This window comes from Chanodichthys erythropterus, chromosome 16 (assembly GCF_024489055.1).
Source record: "Chanodichthys erythropterus isolate Z2021 chromosome 16, ASM2448905v1, whole genome shotgun sequence".
Lineage (NCBI taxonomy): Eukaryota > Metazoa > Chordata > Actinopteri > Cypriniformes > Xenocyprididae > Chanodichthys > Chanodichthys erythropterus.
Genome location: NC_090236.1, coordinates 740,306 through 768,019, shown reverse-complemented (window position 1 = coordinate 768,019; position 27,714 = coordinate 740,306). Strand labels below are relative to the sequence as shown.

The 27,714-nt window shown below is 36.1% G+C and overlaps 1 protein-coding gene across 1 annotated transcript; it reads right to left on the bottom strand.

The window, feature by feature from the left end:
• dhx30 (DEAH (Asp-Glu-Ala-His) box helicase 30) lies at positions 1-26,043 on the bottom strand. The gene is made up of 20 exons (XM_067362183.1): positions 25,854-26,043; positions 25,633-25,760; positions 24,834-24,944; positions 23,958-24,118; positions 23,203-23,311; positions 20,418-20,567; positions 19,417-19,569; positions 16,053-16,523; positions 14,491-14,874; positions 14,294-14,369; positions 10,056-10,160; positions 4,879-5,054; positions 4,377-4,583; positions 4,156-4,237; positions 3,492-3,685; positions 3,219-3,369; positions 2,745-2,902; positions 2,231-2,334; positions 1,059-1,198; positions 1-570 (listed from the first exon to the last, which is right to left on the bottom strand). Exons 1-20 carry the CDS (start codon positions 26,026-26,028, stop codon positions 281-283), a joined length of 3,525 nt encoding a protein of 1,174 aa, XP_067218284.1. The 5' UTR covers positions 26,029-26,043; the 3' UTR covers positions 1-280.
• Between the last annotated feature and the right edge of the window lie 1,671 nt (positions 26,044-27,714).

Genomic DNA, 27,714 nt, shown 5'->3' with positions numbered 1-27,714 from the left:
CAATTCTTGTACAAGTATTTGTCTCTCAAACATTCAGATTTTATTCTCCATGAAATATGCTTGTGCAAAAATGTTTTACATAGTACACTAGTGAAAAATATCACTTTTCTTTTAACATAAATAAATTACTTTAATTAGTGCAATTTAAGCAGTTTGAGTCAACATGCCCCAGGCATGTATGACTGTGTTCAGACAGGAGAGAGTTTGATCCATACTACACAACCTTTACCCAGACTGTCTTCACAGCTGTTTGGCTGAAATAAAAAAAACATCAATGAATTTAAAAACCATCAGCCTTAACATTGTCTGTGCTGTTGTTGAAATCATCCTGATCACCGCTAACTTCTGAATCTGTGTTATTCAGAAGGTCAACTAATAAGCCAATAAGCTCACTGTCCTTCCAGCTGTCTGAGCTGGAGTTGGATTCACATTCAGACGATCGAAGATTGCGGTGGATCATGGCCTGTAGGGAAGTGCGCAGGTCCCACAGTAACTCCCAGACGTGAGGAGAAAACTCCCATCGTATGAGTGTATGACCTGGTAATGCCACCTCTACACGATCTCCAAGAACTTAAAAAAATAAAATAAAATTATTACCACTGTATCCACAAAACTTTTCAAAGCAAACATGCATTGATAAAAGAGCTTACATTAGATTTCAGTATAAAGTGAATATGGGAGCTTGTTTCCGTCACGGAATAAAAATATAGACTTTTTATCTCACAATTCTGAGGAAAAAAAAAAAAAGTCATAAGAGTGAGAAATAGTAAGAATTGCAAGTTTTTATCTTACAAGTCTGAGGGAAAAAATGTCAACTGTGAGATATGAACATACATTCTGACTATTTATCGCAATTCTGACTTTTTGCTCAAAATTGTTAAATATAAACATGGAATTGAGAGTTAGAATTGTGAGATATAAACTTGCGACTGCAAGAAAAAAAGGTTAGAAAGATAAGTCGCAATTACGCTTTTTTTTTTCCTGTGGCGGGAACAAGCTTCCATAGAATTATCAGAATCCTAGATCCAACTGTCTGGTGATGGCAGGCATTGCATTACCTCTTTCGCTGAGGTCACAGTCTGTCAGGAGCAACAAAGCGAGTGGATGAACCACTGAAGAGTCTCTAATGAAGACTTGACCATTTGATTTCATAGCAGAGAAGAATGTGAGCCAGCGACTCGAGAGATTCTGATTTCCCCTAAATGACACAGAAAACATGACTTCAACTCAACAGAACAAAAAAAAAAAAAAAAAAAAAAAAAAAAATAATCACGTTTCTTAAACTCAGTCAAATTAATCTGCAATGAAGATTGTGAAAGATATTAATTTTCACCAGCACAGTCAAGGTGGTGACGTAATGAGGAAGTCAGATACCTTTATTCCTAATTGACAGAAAAGGAAGATTCTGTATTTCTGTTTGATTTTAATTAGCGATGAGTAAAATGTGGGCAAAGTCTGCCAAATGTTGGGCGCCACATTTCAGCACAGACTATTTTGTGAACCGTTCACACTGTAATGAAGGCTTTACAAAGAAGCTGCTGTCACGGAAAGATGGGACTCAGACCCCAAAATCACAACCCATAAGCAAGCACTGACTGTTAAGGCCTGTTCACACCTAGAATGATAACTACATTAGAGTCTACAATAGCGGACTATATCGTTCTGTTTCTTCTAAGCACATGCTTGTTGCCTGCTGCCTTAAATGCTTGAGCTATTTAAAGCAGGATGGATTCTGATTGGCTGCTATCATTTTCTCATTAATCAGCTGGAGGAAAAAAAAAACAAAACAAAACAGAAAATGGTACCAAAGAGATCATTAGTTTTTTTTTATTGTTATAGTTGTGGTGTGGACTCTGCTATTCTTTTAAATTTAGAACGAATTTTAAAACTTTAAAATTTATTGTTATCTTTATAAGTTATCGTCTTTGGTGTGAACAGGCCTTTACTCGTTTCTTACGTGAAGAGGTAAATTAATCATAACAGATCATTGTACAGATACAGTAGCAAAAAAACCAGAGTGGAATAGAGTCAGGATTCAGGATAGGACTTAAAATACAGAATAAATCTCTGCTGTAATGCTGAATGTGCCATGCCTTAAAAAAAAAAAAAAGAAAAGAAATTTCCTGTAGAAATTCATATTACAACAATACAAACAATAAAACAGGAATGTCAATCTACCCATTTAGATCAGCAGTTTTATTAATATCTCTATCTGACTCTATACATTTACCTGTTGACAGAAGAGCGGTGCAGCAGCACAGGGGTGCTTTCTGTACGGTAGGAAAGATTTTCTGGCCGAAATCTTCCACCTTTTGTCACTGTGCCTCTTTTCACCTGGTAAAGTTCAGATATTTTATTAATGGATATGCACCTAGACAGAAATTGTGCCTGATGCAGATAGGCAGTTGGTATTTTTTTGTGTTGTGACCAATAATTACAAATCTGCACTGCTTTGCCTGTTTTATAAGGAAAGAGAATTTACACAGTGAAACTATATGCTTCGGGTTTGTTCCCATGAAACCAAGCATCAAAACAAAATTGACTAGTGCGATAGTTTTTTAGTTAATGCAGTACTTTTCACACAATACTTTTCATGAATCAATTTGAATCTTTACAACAACATACAAAAACGTCTGAAATTATCTTCTTAGAAAATAAGAATCATATAATTGCCTGATACTATGTGTGTGTTCTGCATACTGTATACAGTATCTGAAAGTGTATATATGAAATGTGAGTGGCACCTGTATGAGGTTAGGATAAAGGCCCGCAACCAGCACTGCTTTAAGGAGCTGCTCTTGCTGACTGTGCTGGTTCAGATGAGAGGAGAGACGCAGACATTCAGCAGAATGATCCACCAGTCCAGCATCAGCCAAATTTTCACTGAACTGCTGCATCAGGCCTGTTTAAGAGACAAAGTTTTCTTTTTACTATGGCTAAAAATGACTAAAACAGCATCAAACTGAATTTTTACACAACCTTCAAATATGTAATTTATGGCCACTGCACAATTTATAAAAGGCAGTGAAGAAATGTAAATGCGTTCTCCGTCTGAACTTTAAAGACATGCAAGATTAATTTTACATTACAGTTTTGTTTTCTAGAATGGTTTTTCATTTTTATTTTATGGACCCATTTCCATTTCCAGATTCTACAAAAGGTATGTGAACTTTTGAGCACAACTGTACATTAATTATGTGCGATTGTGCATGTCTCACCATGTATAAACCGCAGACTGGCTCCAGACAGTGTATATTTGTCCAGAAACTCCTGTTTACTCTCCTTGCCTTGTTGCCCTTTCCAGCTCTGAACAACATGACTGAAGACCAGATAATCACTGCAGCTGGAACCACTCAGAGCTGTCTTGGCCTACAGAGAGGAACAGTATATATTAGCAGCAAAAAGTTAATGAACTCATGCAGAAAAAAATGGATATATGAGTGAATGCTACTACAGACAAACAGAACAAATTCTTCAAGTGGCTTACTAACCTTTGAGACAAGGGCCCGGTTCTGCATACTGTTATAAAAGGGATCTCGAGTCAAACAGGCTGCCACAGACAAAATTGGAAGAACACAAGAAAACAGAGCCGAGAGAACCAAGACTTTCCCCAACCGTGGGTCACACGACATGCAGGCCACGCGCTGTCCCAGTGGAGTCAGATTCTCTGAGCCGTCCAGCACGCCTGAGTGTGAGAGAACAGCAAGAGTTTCTACACATGACAGAACAGCGACATGTAAAAACTTATGGTTTATAGTCCCAAAAGAAAAGTACTGCAAATAACATCTGTTCAGATCAACAATCATGCAATTGTGATGGGTTGGTGAACCGTATGTGTGTGTGTGTATCAATTATAGCACTGTGATTCATGGTTTTAACATGCATTTCAAGCAAGGTTATTATTGTTAACTAAAACCTAAACTAAAGCCATGAAAAAAAAAAAAAAAAAACCTTTACTCGAAATAAAGTAAACATTAAAGAAAAATAATATATATATATATATATATATATATATATATATATATATATATATATATATATATATATATATATATATATATATATATATATATATATATATATATATATCTCATGATGTAACTAACATAAAGGGGTTTTCACCATCTTTTACTGAAAAAAAAATTAAACATTTACCAATTTCCATTAAGTTCTTCACAGCAACTTTCACTGCTTGTCTGTCTGGGGAGTCAAGCACTTGTGACAGGAAGTCCACAGCCTACATGAGGAAGAATAACAATGTTTTCAATCCAATCCAATAAACTGATCTTGACACACCCTATGCAGAGGACTGACAAAATTAAGCCTCTTTTCTGAATTTTAAAGCAAGTAGATTTTAACATTGTTTGCCCCCTCACTTTGCTATCTGGACAGTGAATCTTGGCTTGAATGACCACGCTCTCCAGAGGGGTGCGCAGGATTTCAGGGATGGGAAATGTGTCCATGCTGTCAAGCTGTTTTCGTGGGAAAAGGTGGTAGGCATGTCCAGGTTGGCAGCGGCCTGCCCTTCCTCTTCGCTGAGTAACGTTTGCTTGTGAAATCCAGACCGTGTTTAGACCAGAGACCTGAGAACACAACACAGAATCATCTTTAAATGGCTTTACTCTTAGTGCTATGGGAGTTTCTTAGAACTTTAAAGTCACCATGAAATCAAATTCTTGTTTTTTTATGGAATACTACAGTATTTCTCTGATGCAACCTGTCACTCACATGAGATCCACCAACAGCAAACCACAACTATCCAATCAATTCCCCATGGACAAAATCAAGTCCTGCCCTACATTTGTTTTTGCTAGAGTAGCTGTTTCACTCAGCTTTATGTCTTCCATTTCATATCAACTTTAAAGCAGGGGGAATGACCTTTGTTCTGGGGTCGTAGTTCTGTTCTTTCTGAGAGCCGGCATCCACCACATGTACAATGTCATCTATGGTGATGGACGTCTCAGCGATGTTGGTGGCCAGCACGATCTTTCGCAGTCCCTTTGGAGGGTGCTGGAACACAGCTTGCTGCTCTGTTACAGCCATACTGGAATGCACTGCAGAAGAAACAGTGAAAGCATGTCCTCAAAATGATTGGCAGGTATTTCATAAACAGATGAGTGAGGAGGAGTCAAAATACACATATTAAGTAAAGATTTGATAGTGATCAACCAATATACCAGCTATGGCAATTAATCAGACAATTGTGGCTATGTTCAGACTGCAGGCAAACTAGATCTTTTCAGTCAGACTGTCTGACCTATTAACTGCAAGTGATGAACAAATAAGATTTGTGTGTCCAGACATAACCAACCTATCTGCATGGGTTGCTTAGGCATGCCCACGTATGTAACAAGGCTTTTAAAATGGATTCAGGAAATATTGAGCTGCATTCCAAATATCTCGCTTTCCAAATAAGAGCCCTGTATAGTCATGGTGCTGAGCTCCTTGGTTACAGGAAACTGGTATATATTGTGAATACTGTCAAAGACATATATTTATATATACACACACATGTGCAGTATGGCGGAATACGTCCCGCGTTCTAAGTAAAAGAGCCAATCGCTGATTGATAAAGTCATTGCGTCACTGTAGCTGCTGTTAGAAGCTCTGGTTCCCACAGAAACCTGAGACTCGCGCATAGGATTAAACATGTGCATAGGCTTTTCTAGCCTGATAAATAAGCTTTTTTAACGCTAATTGAGCATAAGAAACAACATTTATCGGTCAGTTCATGTCAGATTTTGTTGCTGATTTGAAATATGTTATTAAATTGTGAGATCTCCAAGCAGTTTTTGAGATTTAAGGATTCCCCCATTCAAATAGATAGGACTTGGTCTTGGATGCATGAAATAGCTGCCTGGAGGTGTTGCAAATATGGCCGCTGAGTGAACAAACTTTCCTTGAAAGGGACTTTGATACCGTATGAACACTTGCTGCATTTCTGTCACCAGTTTTGACATTATCGTTGTGTGTTGCGTTAAGAGTCACAATTTGAAATCAAATTTGTGTAGCCAGAGTGTCCAGACTGAACTGCATCTGTAAAAATATGATTGGAATTGCATTTCAAACCACTTCCAAGTGTGGTCTGAATCAGATTTTAAATAGAAGAAAAAAAAAAAAAGAAAGAAAGAAATTCATGTGTTTTCAAATTTTTCAAAATCCCATCTAGATAAAATCTGGATATGCAAAAAAATCTGATTTTTGCTGGCAGTCTGAACATAACCATAGAGAGTGCTGTAGAGATGATGTATTTGGTAACATTATTTTACTTTGTTACAAATTACATGTACTTACTGTAATAATAACAGTAAATTAAAGGGTTAGTTCACCCAAAAATGAAATTGCTGTCATTAATTACTCACTCTCATGCCGTTCCAAACCTGTAAGACCTTTGTTCACACTGCAAAAAATGCTGTTCTTACTTAGAGTTTTTGTCTTGTTTCAAGGCAAAATATCTTACCGTTCTTAAATCAAGAAGCATTTTCTTGACAAGTAAAAATTATTTTCTTGTTTTCAGGAAAACTAAGTCAAAATTAAGTACATTTTTCCTTAAAACAAGCAAAATAATCTGCCAATGGGGTAAGCAAAATAATCTTAGTCCAAACTGAAAACAAGATTATATAGCTTATTCTTGGTTTGAAATAAGATTATTTTTCTTACCCCATTGGCAGATTATTTTGCTTGTTTTAAGGAAAAATTTACTTAATTTTGACTTAGTTTTCCTGAAAACAAGAAAATAATTTTTACTTGTCAAGAAAATGCTTCTTGATTTAAGAACGGTAAGATATTTTGCCTTGAAACAAGACAAAAACTCTAAGTAAGAACAGCATTTTTTGCAGTGCATCTTTGGAACACAAAGTAAGATATTTTGATGAAATCTGAGACTTTTTTTTATCCTCCATTGAAAGCAATGAAATTACCACATTCAGTGTCCAGAAAAGTAATAAAAACATTGTTTAAATAGTCAACGTGACCACAGTGGTTCAACCTTAAAGGTGCCCTAGATTAAAAAATTGAATTTACGTTGGCATAGTTGAATAACAAGAGTTCAGTACATGGAAATGACATACAGAGAGTCTCAAACTCCACTGTTTCCTCCTTCTTATATAAATCTCATTTGTTTAAACAACCTCCAAAGAACAGGAGGATCTCAACATAACACCAACTGTTACGTAACAGTCGGGGTGTACGCCCCCAATATTTGCATATGCCAGCCCATGTTCAAGGCATTACACAAGGGCAGAATGTCTGGATCTGTGCACAGACTAGGTAAGCAAGCAAGAACAATAGCGAAAAATGGCAGATGGAGCAATAATAACTGACATGATTCATGATAACATGATATTTTTAGTGATATTTGTAAATTGTCTTTCTAAATGTTTCATTAGCATGTTGCTAATGTACTGTTAAATGTGGGTAAAGTTACCATTGTTTCTTACTGTATTCACGGAGACGAGAGCCATCGCTATTTTCATTTTTAAACACTTGCAGTCTGTATAATGCATAAACAACTTCATTCTTTATAAATCTCTCCAACAGTGTAGCATTAGCAGTTAGCCACGGAGCACTATCAAACTCATTCATAAACAAATGTAAACATCCAAATAAATACTATACTCACAGGAATCTGAAGGGGTGGATTCTGGAATCCACTGCCGCTTCAATATATATCTTTTAAGTTATAAATCAACATTTATTTTTCTGTTAAATTATTTGACTTCTTCAATGTATGTTAAAGGATCTATTTTCCTCTGTACATCTCACTGAGAGAAAAGAACATGTTATCAGTATGTTTTGGGGAAAGTTTCCTGCTTAGAGCAGAGCTCAGATCAACTTCAGCCTTGAAGAAGCTGTGAATCATGTGTATCTGTGTATGTGCGCTAAGTGTTTTGTGCAGGTCCCTTTGTACTGGACAACTGGCATTCTGCTCGAGACCAGCAGACGCCACATCATGACCCCAAAAGGACATCCGGTACCTAAATCTAAGGTCCCCCTCGTCATCACCGTGACGAAGGGAGATATGCTTCTTACTATCTGTCCACGTGTGGAAAATTTCTAACCTTGTCTATTTTCCTTAGCCAATCAGAATCATCCAACCTGAAGTAATGACGTAGTTAGTGGACTCTGTTAGAGTATAATTGTTGTGGAAATATGAATGTACGCAGAGCGGCCTACGAACTCCTTGTGAGACTTGAAGCTGCAAACTGCAAACTATTCTTCATTAAATTTTTCTTCAATTTATTATTTTTTTTAAACTTTGACTCCGGGTCTTTATTCAACATATCTGGTTTCAAGGGTCCTAAACTGTTTATCCCCAACAAATCGAAGTATGCATGATGAACACTTTGTAAAGATCCATTTTGAGGGTTATATTAGCTGTATGAACTTTGTGTTTGCTGTTTAAGGCAGTTGAGAGCTCGCGGGGGTGGGGGAGAGGGAGATTTAAAGGGGCCGCACGCTTAATCGGTGCATATGTAATAATGGCTCAAAATAGGCAGTAAAAAAAATTAATTAAAAAAAAAAATCTATGGGGTATTTTGAGCTGAAACTTCACAGACACGTTCAGGGGACACCTTAGACTTATATTACATCTTTTGAAAAGGCACCTCTAGGGCACCTTTAATGTTATGAAGCGACGAGAATACTTTTTGTGCGCAAAACAAAACAAAAATAACGACTTTATTCAACAAATTAATCTCTCCTCGTCTCTCCTCTGCTACGCTATTTTCGTTGCAGCTTCCAGGTTCTATGTCCGAATGGCAGCTCAGTGAGCAGCCTCTTCACGTAAGCAGCACGAGGCATGTGTGATGCTTTTGCAGAAGCAAGCCAATAATGAGCTAGTGTTCGGACGTAAACACGGAAACGCAGCACTGCACCAACTGCGTAAAATACGGAAAATAAAAAAATTGTTGAATAAAGTGGTTATTTTTGTTTTGTTTTTGCAAACAAAAAGTATTCTCGTCGCTTCGTAACATTAAGGTTGAACCACTTTAGTCACGTTGACTATTTTAAAAATATTTTTACTACTTTTCTGGACAATAAAATGTGGTAATTTTGTTGCTTTCAATGGAGGATAAAAAAACTTATCGGATTTCAACAAAGCATCTTAAATTTGTATTCTGAAGATGAATGAAGGTCTTACAGGTTTGGAACTACATGAGGGTGAGTAATAAATGACAGAAATTAAATTAAATTGTGCTCTTGCAAAGTATTCTACATTTAACTTTGCAACTTGTAAATTTTAAATAAAGACTTTTTGGTTCATGGTTCTTTGGCAACAATACTGCCTTTATGATCCTTTATATTGCCAATACTGCCTTTATTTCCTTGAGAGACTACCATGCCAGAGTTAAAAAGGAGAAATGTTGGCGAATGATAGTGGAGGTGCTTCAGAAACCCAAAGAGTACTGGAATTAGCATTAAAATAACACGCTACTTCAGTAGTTTGTTTATGCGCTTTCTTCCAGAAGTCAGTCACTAATTCTGCCTTCTCTATGACATCATGCACGTCATTAAAGATGGCAAGCAATGATTGGTCGGGAAGCAACATATACTCTAACGTTTCTTGTCCACAACACGGCAAGAACTCAGGAGTCGCAGTGACTATCACAAAAAAAATACTGTGCAGTCTGAACCCGGCATTACTCACCTACCTTATTTTCTGCAATAAACCAAAATCCAATAGAAAAAAACCTATTGGGTTTTCGTCGAGAGAACCAAGCTGATCCTGAATTATGGACTGGCCTATAAAAATACTTCATCGCTGCAGCACTCTTTTTGCACTCTAACAACTTTCTGTATTGGCCAGTAAATGGTGTCCTCTTGACTGATTAAAAGAAATGTTAGCTCCTAAGCTTAAAAAAATGTCAGTGAATTTTGAGAATATCACTGTATTTGCCATCATTACATTGGATTTTATAAAATTAAGGCATTACATCAGTCATCCACCCTGCTCTTTCAGCACTGGATGCTGAAAAGCACAAGCAGGTCTACCGCTAATTTGTGTGGTGTGATCTAGAAAGGTCCCAGGATCTAATGCAAGATAAAGTGCTTACACGGTAGAATCATCTGTGAGCCTGATCTGTAAGCAGCTTTTTCTTCCAGTTTCTGTTGTACAACTTTAATGTCTTGCCATCCTGGGAGGAAACACAACACAGCACCTGGGAACAGAGCAAACAAAGTTAGTCAGTATATAAGACCAGAGAGAAGAGCAAAAGCTTAAGCAGACACAGCCATTTAACATCTGATATGAAGGAATGTGTATTCTTAGAAAAAAGGTTCTATGGGGTTCTGTATAGAACCATGGGTTCTTGACTCAATTTTAAAGAACTCCCTCTGCCAAAAAGGTTCAATATAAAGGTGAAATGCCATAAATGACTGCATAATAATTTCATGTTTAATTGGTCATTTCTGAATTAAATGAATTAAAACAACAATAATCAATTAAAACTAAATCCATAAAAATGATCCCACGATGGGAACCACTAAAAGGTTCTATTTATGAAGCGCCTAACAGAAAGAACCCTTTAAAGTTCTATGTAGAACCTTTTCCTCTAATAGTGTGTTTAAAGGAAACTCTGCCATTTGTGTCCCTTTTAATTACTACTGATATAATTAATGGGGAAAAAAGAGGCACTAAACTTAGTCATATTATCTGACAGATGTGGTTAGAGTGTAATGCAAATGACAAAAGATATAAAATATGAATTCCACTTCATCTGATTTTATTTGCATATATCCCTGCACATAAATGCCAAACTTACTGTGGCAAAGTTAAAATAATGTAGCAACTTGTGTAGCAGGTTAGGAAGAACAAATAAAAGCCTTGATATACCCCTGATATATTCAAAATCGGAGAACGAACTAGTGTGATGTAATTTCAGGAAAAAAAAAATCATGCGAAACAGCTTGCCAAAGCGAACTTTCAGGAAAAGTTTGTTATGGATGGTAAATACCTTGAAACTACCATTGGTCTGATCCGTTTGACTAGTGTGATCGCTCTGTACCGTGCCCTGGTGCGGTACACATGTAGTGTGAACGCTAACCGCGCCGGAGCATGGAACAGCTACTACTCTTGTGTGCGCTACCATCATCATTACGTCAACAAACATCTTTTACTTGGATGGTACACTTTTCACTTCATTTGAGTATATTTAGGTTTATAATGGGTCTGGCTCTCACCTTATTGATGAACATGAATTGTAGTTTCCAAGTAAAGCTGCAAATTCCAACATCAGCCTCAGCTGCCTCGATAATAACCTTCTGATATGTGCAGTTCAATTAAGTGAAAAATCGCTGCACTGCATAAGTGATAAATCTATAAGACAGTCTATTAGCGAAAGTGTTTGTCTTCCTGTTTTCTTCAAAACAAAAAGTTCCATCTTACTGACGTATGTTATGTGATTGCAGGCCAGTGGGGGGGGAAACATGCTTGGGCTCGGTACAAGACAAATGTGCCTAGTGATTGTACATCCTAAAAGTGACATGATTTCACTGGAGTGCCAAACTGCAGAGCTTGTGTAAACATACACTAAAAATATTTTGGCTCAAAAAAATAAAATAAAATGCAACAGTTTGCATCTTTTGAGTTATGACAACTTTGAATTAAATTATGTTCAGCCAATAAACTACACAGAGTTAGATTAACTTAATAATTTGTAATAAATACAAAATTTTAAGTTTATTACTCAAAAAAAGTTGCTCCAACTACTTGAGTTGTAGCCCTGAAAGAAATTATTTTTTTCTATTTTAGTTAAAATCCAAAGCTATCATAGCACGTTAAATGTAACTTATTTATCTTGTAATGTAAATAAACAAGTAAGACATGAATTGTCATTAGCATTATGCAGCAGTCATTGATTATAGAGTCAATGTAGTGTTTACCTTCACAAAGTCTATTCAGCCCAATAACCACAAAAACTTCAACATTACAGAAACTTTTAAATGCCAAACATAACAGCATTAAACACTAACAGGTCTTTCTCTTGACTAAAAAACAAATAAAATAACACTTATTTTTAACATTTATTCATTATATTATCCTGAAAAGCATGAAGGAAACTGGAAATCCACTACGCAATTTCCAAAGTAATCAAGACAATTTCATTAATAAAATAGCCAATCGAAATTAAATTCAAGAGTTCATGTCATCAAAAGCAGCAGATATGCACTTAATTTTATTTCAGCTGATCTCAATATCAAGGACAAATCCATCTTAAAATGCATTTACTGCTGGCCTTTTCATAATCGTATAGCTATCTCAGGGTTCCTACACATTTTCCATTTCAAAATTCCATACTTTTCCATACTCAAATTTCCAGACCTCCTTCCAAACGATTTCTGCCATTGGTGAGCCTCGGTCTCCTTTTCTATGTTTTTTGGCACACCAAAAATATTCTCGCCGCTTTATAATATTAATATTGAACCACTGTACATGTACATGAACTGATTAATGGATCTTGAGAGAGGAAATGTCACTGCTTCATGTTTGTAGTCCGGGTCCTACAGTCTTTTAGTGATTTTTAAATTAGTGTCTGATTGTTGAAATAAAGTTTTGTATTTAGTATTCATGTCTAGGCCCTTCTCTTCTTAAAAACCACATACCTGTGTAACTTTTGTTGGGGATAAAATCTACAAGTACTAATATATTCCGTTTAACAAGTTGTCATGACTTAGTTTGTTTCCCTTTCCGGCCATACCACTCGCTACATAGGCGTGAATATTTAATTTGTCTATTAATTCGATACATTTCCTTTATAGAGATCCTTCTGTGATTTATCCATCTGCTCTGTTCTCGACATTATATGTATCATATATTATCATATATCATATATACATATAATATATGAAACATTATATGTTTCATATATTATATGTATCAAAGTATTTTTATAGAGTAGCCTACAAGTATGAGTAGCACAAGCAGTTTCCGTAATATATTAGAAATTCGTAACTCTATAAACATAATTGCAAAGTGAAGAGAGGTGAAAAAGGTGACATGTAGAAAGTAGATAGTTGTAGGGGGTCTGGGGGCATCCTCCCCCAGGAGAATATTTTTGTGATTTTAACATGTAAAGGAAGCATTCTGGTGCACTCTGAAAAGAACATAAATGGAAAAAACAACATTTGCTTCAAGTAAAAAATAAAAAATAAAACATTTTGGCACCGGGGCTGAGCATTGACAAATTTCACAATTGAATGCGATTTTGATTCAGAAGCTTGCGATTTGATTACCTTTGATTCAGTATTGATTAATTTGGGCCTATCAGGTACAGTACATGGCAAATTTCCTCAAAGAAAAAAATCTCTCAACTAATGCTGTAAACAATACAGGGAACCACAGCTGGTACGTCATTATAATATTAGGTTAAATTGATCGTAAGTTACTTACATATAGGCTAACTTACACATAAGGAAGTTTTTATAATAACGTTATAATAAAAGTGACAATTATTTTTCTACTCTTTTTATGTAGGCCTAAACATTTAAATGGTGTGTCATAAAACAGATTTATGTATTCAATATAGAAGCACATGTTAAGTACAAATACAATGAATATGTAATAGCCTATAGAGCATATATTTAGCAAAATGCTCCTCTCAAAGTTCATTTTTGTAGCTAAATGATGAGTTATTGGACAATGTAAGACTTTTCTGAGGTAGGCTAAATGTGACATTTTTACAAGCTGTTTTATTGACGCCTTTCTGCGGTTGAAACGCTGATTAATCGATTGCTTGTGACATGACAGATTTTGGTAATTTGTACTGTATCTTTCAACATGCCTTCAGATGTTCAATCATTTTGTGTTGTAACTAGTCAAAGAGATGGCTGGTTCACGAGCGCTACAGCAATCTGTCACGCCACAGAGCGCCAAGAAAGATCATGACTAACTCCAGTCTATGGAAAAATAGTAACCCCATTTGCAATTCTTATGAGAATCTTGTGTCACACAGTCAAAAAATAACTCTTCGGATGTAAACGATTCACATAAATGATGTATTTTGATTCAAAACTGCTAATTTCGCCACAAAGTGACTAGTTTGCAGGTATAATAAATTAGAAAACTGAATAGAGGCAATAGTCTGGAAACACAAATATTTTTCCATACTCTGAGTTTTTTCCAGGTCTGGAAAAGTATGGAAAAAAGAAATCAAATCAAATTCCATACTTTTCCATACTTTTCCAAACCGCGTAGGAACCCTGCTATCTGATCAAAAGCTGATACTGTAGGCCCAATGATTATCACCATCAGCCTAAAACGTTCTGATGTGCGCACCCTTGAAATCATTTTTACCTGGCTCTCCAGATCTGTGAATATGGTCTATCACATCAGCCACCAGATCAAGATCAGGAGCGACGTCATTTTCTTCCTTAAGACAAAAAATAAAAGCAAACCTATTTAGCCGTGGTCTGTACACAATTTAAAATTCTCACAAACATGAACCATACAACCAAACCTGAGCATTTATTTTAGCCTTCATTTGAACTTACCAGCCCGTTTCTCTTCTCCCTGCTCTTCTCCAGTAACGGTCGACCCATCTCTGTAATCACCTCCTCCATGTACCTCGCCTGCACTGGATGCATGAATCCAGGCACACGCACCACTGGGCAGCCGCCGAAATACTGAGACAGCCGCTGAGTGTCGCCCGTCGCGCTCATCAGAACCACTCGCAGCTCTGGATTCTCTTTCAGGACTGAGAGCAGCAGGGCCAGAAGCAAGTCAGTGTTGACGTCTCTCTCATGGACCTCATCAACTACTACATGGCTGATGCCCTGGAGACTGGGGTTGGACTGCAGTTTCCGCAGGAGGACGCCAACAGTGAGGAAGAGCAGAGCGCCACCGCTGCGCTCAGGTGGACGTGATTCAAGACGCACCTGTAAACAAAAGAGACATCCGTTTGAGTCTCAAGAAAATGCTTCATTTCAGGGACAGGTGACTTTTCTATCCTAACCACAAACATTAATGTGGTGGGCTAATAAAATAATATGCTCTATGGCAGGGTTATAATAGTTAACTAAAATTAAAACCATTAAAAAAAAAAATAAAAAATTATATTATATACTGTATATATATATATATATATATATATATATATATATATATATATATATATATATATATATATATATATATATATATATATATATATAAATAATATATATTATTTATATATATATATATATATATATATATATATATATATATATATATATATATATATATATATATATATATATATAAAATAATATATATATAATATATATATATATATATATATATATATATATATATATATATATATATATATATATATATATATATATATATACACACACACACTTTAGACACGTTGACTATTTTATCGGTCTTTAATACCTTTCAGGACCTTAAAAGGTGCAATGACATTGCTGTCTATGTGTGGATCAGATACCCTTGGATTTCATCAAAAATATACGAGTTATATAGTCTTACGGGTTTGGGACGACATTTTCATTTTTGGGTGAACTAACCCTTTAATATGGTTAAAAGAATTATTTTGAGATGTTCAGCAGCCCTTGTTGTATTTGTGAAAGGAGAAATAATAAAAAAAAAACAAAAAATGTTTTTTGCTTATGTTTGGACATTCTTCTGTTTGTCTGAAGAATAACTAATTTCTCAGTGAAACTGAAGTATTATGGTGTACATATGCATGAAACGGGTTAATAAAAAAGAAAGAATGGGCAGGAACTTGGTTCTATCTATCAATTGTTGATTTGATGTTGAGATGTGGGTGTTGCCCTTAAAAATGGAGGTGTCAATAGTACGAAAGGTGCGGGGTTTAAGCCGACTAAATAATTGGAGACGTCCTGCATACATCATCAGATAGAAGTCATTACACTGGAAGATCCAGTTAAAAATTCAAGGTCAACAAATTATAACAATACATCTCATATAATAATAGCATAATCGCATAATAAAACAAACACATTTAAAAAATAGATCATTTGAATTAAAGAAAAAAAACACATATCTAAACAGACTGAAGGGGCTTAAATCTTTATTATGTTCTTGCCTGGTATCCCACACAGTGGCGGAGAGCAGGTCCCATCTCCTGCGCTACACGGTGTGCCACAGACACAGCACTGATCCGACGAGGCTGTGTGACCAGGACGTTGCATTTCGCCCCCTCTCCACTCCGAACGCACCCCTCCAACAAGAACCGTGGGATTCGTGTGGTCTTACCGCAGCCCGTTTCTCCGGCAATCACAACGACTTGTGATGATTTCACTGCTGCAAGCACACTCTGTTTATAGGAGTCCACGGGAAGCTCCACCCCTCGTCCAGGCCCTGCCCCCATCCACAGGCTGAGGAGGTGGTCGCTGAGACTGTCTGCCTCCTCAGGGCGCAAAGTGCGGTATGGCTTATTCGTAATAGCATCTGTAATGAGGTCGTCGTCATCATCATCTGTACTGATGGAAGACGATTGAACTGATAGCTGCTCCTCTTCATCCCATAATTTTTGAACTTCAGCCTCCACTGGATACTAAAACAGATATCAAAAAGTTATAACGCTACAAAATTTTTAAAATAATATGAAAAAAAAAAAAATATATATATATATATATATATATATATATCTTTTTTACTTGTTTTAAACTTCTGTTTATCAGCTAGGTCCCCTTTTCTTTCTTGTTCATTTCTGGACCATTTTACTAAACATTTTAACATTATTCTTGATTTTTCAGTTCATAAAAAATATAATTTTTTTTTTTTACTTAAAGGTGCCCTAGAATTAAAAATTTAACTTATCTTGGCATATAAATCTCATTTGTTTAAAAGACCTCCGAAGAACAGGCAAATCTCAACATAACACAGACTAACAGTCGGGGTGTACGCCCCCAATATTTGCATATGCCAGCCCATGTTCAAGGAATTACACAAGGGCAGCCAGTATTAATGTCTGGATGTGCACAACTGAATCAACAGACTAGGTAAGCAAGCAAGAACAACGAAAAATGGCAGATGGAGCAATAATAACTGACATGATCCATGACAACATGATATTTTTAGTGATATTTGTAAATTGTCTTTCTAAATGTTTCGTTAGCATGTTGCTAATGTACTGTTAAATGTGGTTAAAGTTACCATTGTTTCTTATTGTATTCACGGAGACAAGAGCCGTCATTATTTTCATTATTTAAACACTTGCAGTCTGTATAATTCATAAACACAACTGCATTCTTTATGAATCTCTCCAACAGTGTAGCATTAGCCGTTAGCCACAGATCACAGCCTCAAATTCATTCAGAATCAAATGTAAACATACAAAAAAATACAATACTCACATAATCCGACGCATGCATGCAGTATGTATGACGAACACTTTGTAAAGATCCATTTGAGGGTTATAATAGCTGTGTGAACTTTGTTTATGCGCTGTTTAAGGCAAGCGCGAGCTCCGTGGGTGGGGAGTGTGAGCATTTAAAGGGGCCGCAACCTGAATCGGCGCATTTCTAATTATTCCCCAAAATAGGCAGTTAAAAAAATGTATTAAAAAAAATCTATGGGGTATTTTGAGCCGAAACTTCAGACACATTCAGGGGACACCTTAGACTTATATTACATCTTGTAAAAAAATGTTCGATGACACCTTTAAAGTGCCCCTATTATGCTTTTTCTAATATTACCTTTCATGCAATGTGTGATATTGCTGTCCGTGAATGATCTGCAAAGTTGTGAAGCCGAAAGTGTATGATATTGATGATAAATAAAGTAATTGTCTCTCAAAAAAAAAAAAAAAAGGACTCTGAACAGCCTAAACCAGTCAGGAATTGGAATCCCACTTCCATGATAGCTGCACATCACTGAGTAACACATTTGCCTTATGCCCACCTATGTTCTTCATTGGCTGCCCGTGAACAACATCTACTTAATTATAGACATAATGATTGTTATTTATATCAGATAAGGTAAAATAGTGGAAACTATTATAACTTGGCTTGTAGGTTGTTTATAGTCAGTTTAAGCCACTGGTTTAGAGACCTAGTGTTACAGGGCACTGTTACCAACAAAAAACACTGTTATGTGAACCTAGTCAATGCACACCAAATGTGATGCTATGCAAACTAAACATTTCTGAAAAGCCAGTGTTGATTCTTGTTTCATTACAGGTACTGTCGCTTTCACCTTTTGCTTGCTAACAAATTTTGCTTGAGGTTCATTTGTTGTGGCTTCAAGCTTCTGCGACACCTTTCAATCCATACAGCAGAAGCCTGACCTTCTTTCCTTTATTTATGGATATGAGGAAAACACCTGGCAGCTCTAAAATATAACCATTATAGGCAATATTGATTCGAAAATCTTCGGTACGCATCTTTCGGTTCGGTACACATTTGTACCGACGAATACAGAGTCGTAGCCCATTAACCATTTTAACCACCAATAATCGCAATAAGCTCTGTATTTTGTTACTTTATATGAGAAACAAAGTCTCATCCCACAAAATCTGTCCATTTTATCAAGCAATTCAAACACTAAATGCTGTTTTGTCACTCTTTGATGTGGCGTGACAGATCGCTATACAGGAGCCTCAGTTCAAGCGGCAGTGCGGAGCGCGTGTGAACGGAATCATCTCTTTAATACTAGTTACAGAAAAAACATGAATGAACATCTGAAGGTATGTTGAAAGATACAGTACAACTTACTGAAATGTATCTAGAGTAATCGCTCAGTGTTTCAACTGTGAAAAGACATCAATGAAACAGCTTGTAAACATTGTCACGTAGCATTTACCTCAGATGCCATTCAGTGTCCACAACTTGTTAGTTCGCAAGAGAAATGAACTTTTTCGCTACATATATGCACTATATTAGACTATATATTCATTATAGTCTTAATTATTTAATGTATATGTTTAATGTATGGTTTAAATAAATCTGTCATGAAAACAAGTTATGACGGCCACTGTGAAAATGAATATATTTTAACATCAAATTGGAGTAGAAACAGATTTAGTTAAGTTAATGCAAAAACTGCCTTATATGAAATTTACATATTTGCATAAATTTTTATGAGAGTGTTGATCATTATATCTAAAAATAAACAGCAAATAATTTAATAATTTGGGCTCTGTTGTTAATTGTAACCTTTAGTATTACAGAGAAAGGGCTTCCTGTATATATAGTTTACAGCATTAGCAGAGATAGCTTTTTTATCCTTAAGAAAATTTTAATTATAATTGAATTATTTAATGACAGAGACATAATTTGTTCAGTAAACCACTGTCTAATAAAAAAGAAAAGCAATTTTATGTTTAGTTTTCTCCCTCTTGTTCTAACACACAGAACTGTGAAATGTTTATCCATTATGTACCTGGTACTAAGTGAAATATCAATTCACCAAAGCATCTGTCCAATGTGAATTCTTATGCATGTCACCTGTGAGAGGTACTCTTGAATCCTCTGTTCTATATCCTTGGGTATTTCAATACGGCAGGGTCGTCTGTGCCTCTCACCAGCTTCACGCACTTCCTCCTGATGGTACCTGGCGTGAGTCAGAGGGTTGTTCTGCTCATCCAGAAGCTTCAGTTCCTGTGGGCATAATTATATCAGTCAAGTAGTGAATATCAGTACTGGTGCTAGATCACAAGCACACTACTTCCTTTTGAAACAGGAAGTAAGGGTTATCAGTAATTACTTCACAACTATGGAAACTGATTTGCTACTTAAAAATGCTAAATGGTATTATTATAAGGAAATGTTCGAAGCTGCACTTCTGAGAATGGTAGAGCATTATTAATGCCATCTCAGAAATATGAAACTTATAAGTTCTTAAATTCAATTAACAAGTTTGTTTGTTGGACATAATTTGTATTTATATATTTCTGACAAGATGCAGCACAAGTGTAGCACAGATCAGAGCAGCATTTTCTGCAGCGACGGCACACAAAAATAAACACACAGTGCGACATGTGCAGTCTGATTCATGAACAAATGACTCGTGAGCGGGTTCCATAGCCTTTTAACTGTCAGCCGGTAGCGAGGCACTTGGCCTCCTTTTTTATTCCCTTTTCCCCTGTCATATCATTAATCAGGTATCATGTGAACGCTTTAACACTAAAAACGGCTTTTACATCCTGAGAAAATGGTTTGAAATTTGACATTGCATTACTATGGAAATTGCACTTAAAACCTTTAAACGGCTCAAGTTTTTGTGATACGAACTTTAAATTTGGAACACAGCATGGATAGACATATGGCTTTAATTTTCTAACAATTTTAGAGTACAAATAATTTTGTATAATATGTATTTTGTATAAAATAAATGTTTTTTTTATAGTAAAGTAAACTTTAACTTCTATAACATTTTTACACATTAATTTTTTGAAGCTGCTTTCACTTCCACAATAATCTGCTGAGTGTTTGCCCTACACACCAACCTTAAACCGGAGACAAGCCAGTGCTGCTGCTTTTGACTCCGCTTCCAGTCTACGACGGCCATGGGCTGTAAAGGTCATCTCCTCCGGCCAGTGTAATGTCAACTCACATGTCTTTACCTTCCCACCAGTAGTTCTGTACTGAAGCAGCTCCTTCACGCAGAAAAACAGAGACACAGGAAACGGAGCAAAGAAAAAAAGAGGAGAAAAAGAAAAATCTATGAGTGAGTTTACATACACGTTCTTAACAGGCCCGGATTAAGAACACATTGGGCCCTGGGGCTATAGCAACACTAAGGGCCCCCTTTCATATGATTGCCATGCCACAGTGTCTTGTACCACAAGAATTTTTTTTTTAATTATTATTATTTTTATATTTTTTAAAAATTCCTTTTATCAAATCATTTTATATAAGCACACTAAATATTCCATGCTATTAACATATTTTAAAAAATATTTAACATATAAAATATTTAACATATTTTAAAATTATATTGCATATATTGCTGACACAATAATTCTTTCCTCTGATTAACACAAAATAAACTATTTTGAAGAATGTGGGTAACCAAACCGTTGATGGTCCCCAGTGATTTCCACATTATATTTTTTTTTTCCTACTATGGAAATGAATGGGGACCAGCAACTGTTTGGTTACCCACATTCTTTAAAATATTTTCTTTTGTGTTCAACAGAAGAAAGAAACTCATTCAGGTTTAAAACAACTTGAAAGTGAGTATGTGATGACAGGATTTTAATTTTTGGGGTGAACTATCCCTTTAAGCACAAGGGTCCGCATGCTATTAGGATGCTGTCACTTTAAGACCTGCACGCGTCCGATTTTCTCAACTCACTTCAGACATAACCAACTGTGTTTATGTAAACCTTTTGTGTATTTGACAGTATTATAGCGCAATCAGACGCGAAAGATGAAGTCCAGTAGTCAGGTGCTGTTTGACAGGCTTAAGTGTGTGTGCACGCTTCGGGTGTATGGGGTTGGGGTCAGAAAAAGCGCATCTCAGAACAGCACACGAATGACAGGTTTAACTGGCTTTTAAAGCACATGCAAATAAAGAACTTGTGATTGCGAATAAGTGCAGTGTCCCGTGAGTAACTCTACCGCTGTGTTAACGTGTGATGTGAATGTGTCGAGGTCGAGATGTACGGATGCGGCACCAGAACTGCAACTGATAAAATGTACTTCAAAGGCAGAAAGTGGAGACAAGTCACACGACATTGGTGTTCGTCAAAAAAACAGTAGGAAAGTTAATTCGGGATTTTTACACGGGTGATGATGATGAGAGAAAAACACTGACATTCTGAATTCAAACGGCAATAAAATCAACCGACTCGTCCCTGTAAATGTTGAAAACACCTTACGTTTTAATGAGAAACAATTACCATCCGAATAGGGCTTAACTCGTAATAAAAATAATAACTTGATGCAGCTGCTATCTCACCTTTTTCAACGTGTAAAGCACGCAGATCGGCGACGGTGTCGGGTGAAGATAATTGTGAGCTGCCGCTGCACGCGGGGTCTTCCACTGGCTCGGATGTTTTATGTGAACCGAAGCAGTTAGTTTTGTAATTTTTGCTGTAAGATTAGCATCCCTTTTCTCCCTTTCAAGCTTATTTTTCATTTTTTGCGCAACACTATCACTTTTTTTAATCATTTTGAACACCAGCGAGGCTGAACAAGCAATAAAGGCCAATTTTCTAGTCTACATGCGATGCGATAGCATAATGCAAAGAGGCGTTTCCCGGTGTCATGTCGCGAATTGTAAAGTGATTTTGATTGGACAGTGATTTATCAGTCAGGCACATTTTCCAATCATTTTTTCTTGTTATTTATTAGACACAAATCAACCACCTTTGACTTGTCAATCTCATTTCCTCCAGCCAATCACGGGCCCCCTCTACCCGCGGGCCCTGGGGCTTCAGCCCCACCTAGCCCTTATGTTAATCCGGCCCTGGTTCTTAACCTGATTATGCTCACATTGACGTTGCATGGGGTCATGTAAACGTGTTAACCCGTTGTCCTTCATCGGAAGTAGTGGTTCAGTCAAAATACTGCTTACTTTTTAACATCACATCTCACATAACACATGGAATTATTGTGATACACAAATTATTAGGTTTTAATGTCACTACCAGGGAATAACTTGATTTTTTAAAAGGGTCATGAAATGAGAAATCAACTTTTTCTTGAGCTTTTGATAAATAAGAGGTCATCATACTGTAAGAATATCCTTTCAGAACTGAAAACTTCCTTGTTAGTTAAAAAAAAAAAGCTTTTATTGACACCCGTCCTATTAAACGAATTTCCCCACGAATGTGCCTATAGGTGAAACCCCGCTTCCACAGAAGAAATCAACGCCTACTTCAACATTGCAACGTTAGCCCTGCACACTGTTATTCAACAGCTGGTGTTTACACTGAAGTCTCACAGCAGACACGCCCCTTAAAAGAGAGCGTTCAAATAAGAGGGCTAAAATCGGGGTATGAAAAATGCCTTTTATTTCTAAATTATGACAATATTTGATGTAAAAAGCATGCCAACATTATAAGTGCACCCCAGGAAATATTACTAAATAAAACAACGCAGTTCATGACCCCCTTTAATAAAGTCTTATAAATGCGGTTTACTTGTTTTGCAGGGTTACTGGTTTAAATATAAACCGGAACAACTGGTTAATTCAATAAACAGATTTTTGGGACTGTATGTAAACATGCTTATTTTGTCTATTTGTCAGATGTGTGTGCTGGTCAACAACAGTTTCTAACTCACTCGGACTCTAGTGGATGATGTGGCCACCTGAATGACACTACCAAGAAGTGCCCTCGGCTTTGGAAATATGGAGAGTGCCTCAGTCACTGTTGGATCCTCTTCTATTGGCCTATAACATATCAAATATCAGATACAGATGGAGATCATACCAAATGCACAGACATGTACAACAACTAGATATAATAGTGTGTCAAATTTATGTGAGTGTGGTATATTGAATCATCCCTGTCCACATTCCTGCATTAATGAGCCTGATGGCAATAAAAATCTCTGTTAATGTTGAAAATACCTTACATCCCCATGAGAAACAATTACCCTCCAAACAGGGCTCAAATCACTAACAAAATGGGGTACCTTAGGGATCTCTGTTTGGCCCCATTCACTTTTTGAAATACAGAAAAATCACTCGGACATATATATTAGGCACATTGTTTTTGCTTACTACATAACTAAAGAGTGCCCATCCTTGCATTTTCTGTTAGTGATGTATTCCAATGTAAACCGCATTAGATTGCACTACATATTTATTGTCATTTAATACTTAACACATTGTATTTACTGTTTACATCATCTGTGCCCTGTTTGTACTTCCAAAGTAGACCTGTACAAGTCAAAGTATTTTATGATTTGGTAACTACTAACTCACTTGTATGTTTTAATGTGTTTCATTCATCTATATATACTTGAATATGACTGGAATGACAAACGTGAAATGATAAACTCAGGTGCAGTATTCAGGAAGAGTATTAGACTACCCTTGGGCTCTTTCCTTCAATGTTTTCTTCGGGAAAGGTTCAAGATGCTCACGGACAGACACATCCTCTTCTTCATCTTCCCAGACAGTTGTCTGCCTCCCTTTCTGTCTTGTCTTACTTGTTACGGATGGTTGCTTTCCTTGACCAAGTACTCCCAGCTCCTAAATACATAATGCTCAATTGTCAAGATTACTAAACCTACAAATAGTGCTGTAATCATCTTTTTTTGTAAACAGCACAGGAAACAAACCTTATTTGTAAAATTATTTTCACATATTAATGGTTAATAATGCTAAATGTTATACTCAGAGTTAGGGCTGCACAATTATTAATCACAATTAATCGTGTGCAAAATAAAAGTCTATGTTTACGCAATATATGTGTGTGTTATGTGTATAATTATGCATATTTAAAATACACACACATACATACATGTATATATTTAAGAAATATATGCATGTATAAATAAGTATATATTTATATTTATTTATATTTTCTTAAATATATACATGTATGTATGTGTGTGTATTTATATATACTTAATTATTACACACATAACACACACATATATTATGTAAACATAGACTTTTATTTTGCATACAATTAATCGCGATTAATAATTGTGCAGCCCTACTCAGAGTTGCAGCAAGCAACTCTTCATCAAAAACCTTCATTATGGGTTCGTTATGAATTTCTTCATTCATTATAAATTTGAATACTGTTTTCCATGCTCTTTTTGTGAAATTACAATGAATGAAGACAGCTTTCGAGCTTCAAAAATGAAGCAAAAGCACAATAAAAGAGGAGTCCACACAACTCACTAAGATGTTAAGATTATCTTAAGAAGTACTAAAGAAGAATACAGCTCATACTTACTCTGAGTTTACAAAGAGCTGCAGCTGCTGCTTGACGCTCTGCTTCCAGTTTACGAGACCCAAAGCCCTCAGCCTCCATCCTCATGGGCCAATGAAGAGTTACGGTTGCTCTCTAAAAAACATTGTATAATGTGCAAGTGTACAAAAAATACAATGGTATTACCATAATCATCACACAGTAGCATTTTATCAAACAGAATGTGTGGCTTCATTTGAATGAGCTGTCCAGACCAGAGATTTTCAATCTTTTGGATGACACAGACCCCAAATGTATTCCATTGGTTAAGGTGGAATGATCATATATAGTTACAGACTTCCAAGAGAAAGAGAGAGAGATTTTTTTTTTTCAACTTTTATAATTTTTTAAAAAAACTTTTTTTATTATTATTATTTTATACATTTACTAATATCAAATTTTATTCTGAGCAATTATTTATTTATTTTAATATAAATTTGTCTTTTAATTTGTTTTTTTTATTAAATTTTAATAATATTATTTTTACATTTTTCCCTCTAAACATTTCCCCGCACCCCCGTTTAAAAAACCCGGGGCATTCCAACATGCATTCATTCTAAGAGTCTTACAAGTTAGTCATCAATTCTTTTTTCTTTAAGACTGTTCATATAACGTTTGAAAAGTCAGTTACGTAGATTGGTCTAATCTGATACCGAAAAGTAAGACGGATTACCCAAACTAACTGTTAATTGCTCATACTATTTCTTAAAACACAGTCTTAAGATAAAGACAATGTTTACGCAACTAGCCCCTGCTGGCCAAGGGTGCGAAAGCTGCGTCTAACCTTGACTTCTCCATCAGTGCAGCTGTACTGGATGTACTGGGACAGGTCAGATAGACCCAGGGATTTGGACAGTGTGGCGTACAGGAGGTTCTTTGGTTGAGGAAACTCTCGGAGAAGATCAGGACGACCTGTACACAAATTTGCGACACTGTCAGAAATAATAATAATAAAAAAAAAGCTCGTAATGAGAATCTTCTGCATGATGTTCTCATACATCTTACCTTTATGAAGTGTTTCCGGCGGAGAATGGCGATGTTTATGGATGACACCGGTTTTAGTCCTATACGAACTTACAAAAGTCCAGTTTGACCAGATGTCTTTATTAATTTCAAGAGTATTTCTCCTCAAAGCGATGAGTGCCCGAACCGGCATGAGTACTGTACGGGACATCGCCATGTCTAAATGTCTTCTTCGTCGCTTTTTACGCGAAACCTACTGGCGATTAGCGCCACCCATACGGGAATGAGCGAAGTTGAAAATTAAAGGGATAGTTCACCCAAAAATGAAAATTATCCCATGATTTACTCATCCTCAAGCCATCCTAGGTTTATATGACAATCTTCTTTCAGACGAACACAATCCGAGATAAATTTAAAAATAAGCTTAGTCCTCCAGTGGTTGTGAATGGTAACCCACATTCTGAAGACAGAAAAAATGCATCCATCCATAAAAAAAAGTAATCCATATGGTTCCAGGGGGTTAATAAATGTATTTTGAAGCAAAGGAATGTGTTTTTGTAAGAAAAATATCCATATATAAAACTTTATAAATTCAAATATACGTGCTTCCGTCAGACGACCGTACGCATATTGTGCACGTCAGTTGGGCAGAAGAGCAACCTTTGACCCGGACGCAATTACGAATGTGAAGGCGAAGAAGAGAGAGCAAAACAAAACACTGGTCACAAATTAGAAGTCTAAAAACAAGAAATTTTAAAGAGAAATGTCGGAGGAGCTTGAGTTTGTTGCCCAGCCGTATTTGTTTGAACCGTGAGAGAGCTTACGATACTCCTACATCCTGCGTCATAGATACATTGCGTCACGGGTTACTCATTTTGGCGCAAGTCAACTTGCACATTCTGTGCACGGTCGTCTACCGGAAGCTCGTTATGCGAATTTATAAAGTTTTATATATGGATATTTTTCTTACAAAAACACATCCCTTCGCTTCAAAATACCTTTATTAACCCCCTGGAGCTGTATGGATTACTTTTTTTATGGATGGATGCATTTTTTCTGTCTTCAGAATGTGGGTTAGCATTCACAACCATTATAAACCTTGGAGGACTAAGGATATTTTTAAATATATCTCAGATTGTGTTTGTCTGAAAGAAGATTGTCATATAAACCTAGGATGGCTTGAGGGTGAGTAAATCATGGGATAATTTTAATTTCTGGGTGAACTATCCCTTTAATGTTGTTCAAATGTGGAATTATATACAAATACATAAAACAAGATCCACAAATAAATGCAACTGTGTTGTGTTGTTTTGTTTTTTTTGTATACTGCCAAACAAAGTAGGCCTATTGCTCCAATACAATGTACTCAAATATTATCTATAATAATGAGGATCAGTTGTTACAGAAAGCATACTACACGGTTGCATTATGCACCTTAGTACAGTAGCATAAACTCAAGTATGTATAGGTCAACAAAATCTGAATATGGGGTTTAACCAGAGAAAATGACCTTGACTAAAATTTTGATCTGATCTCACTCTGAGGTTTGCTGTACCCTGTAACCTCAAGTCAATCAAAGTCTATTTTATCCACAGATACTCAATCTTTTTTTTTCTTTTCTAAATCAGATGATGACTTAAATGAATGCAGTGGTGTTCAAAGGCAGGTTAATTTGTAATGTAAATATTAATCAGATTCAGCTATAGGCAAGAGAGCAGTGATTAATCAAAATATAACACAGAAGAGAATTCCATTGACTGAAACGGGTTACAAGGATAATTATACAAAGTTATGTTGCTTTGGTGAATCCAATTTTGGAGGTAAAAACGAAGCACACTTCCATGCAGGTCACAGTATCACGTCATCAAATGACAAAACTCAAAATGTTTTAAAAAAAATAATA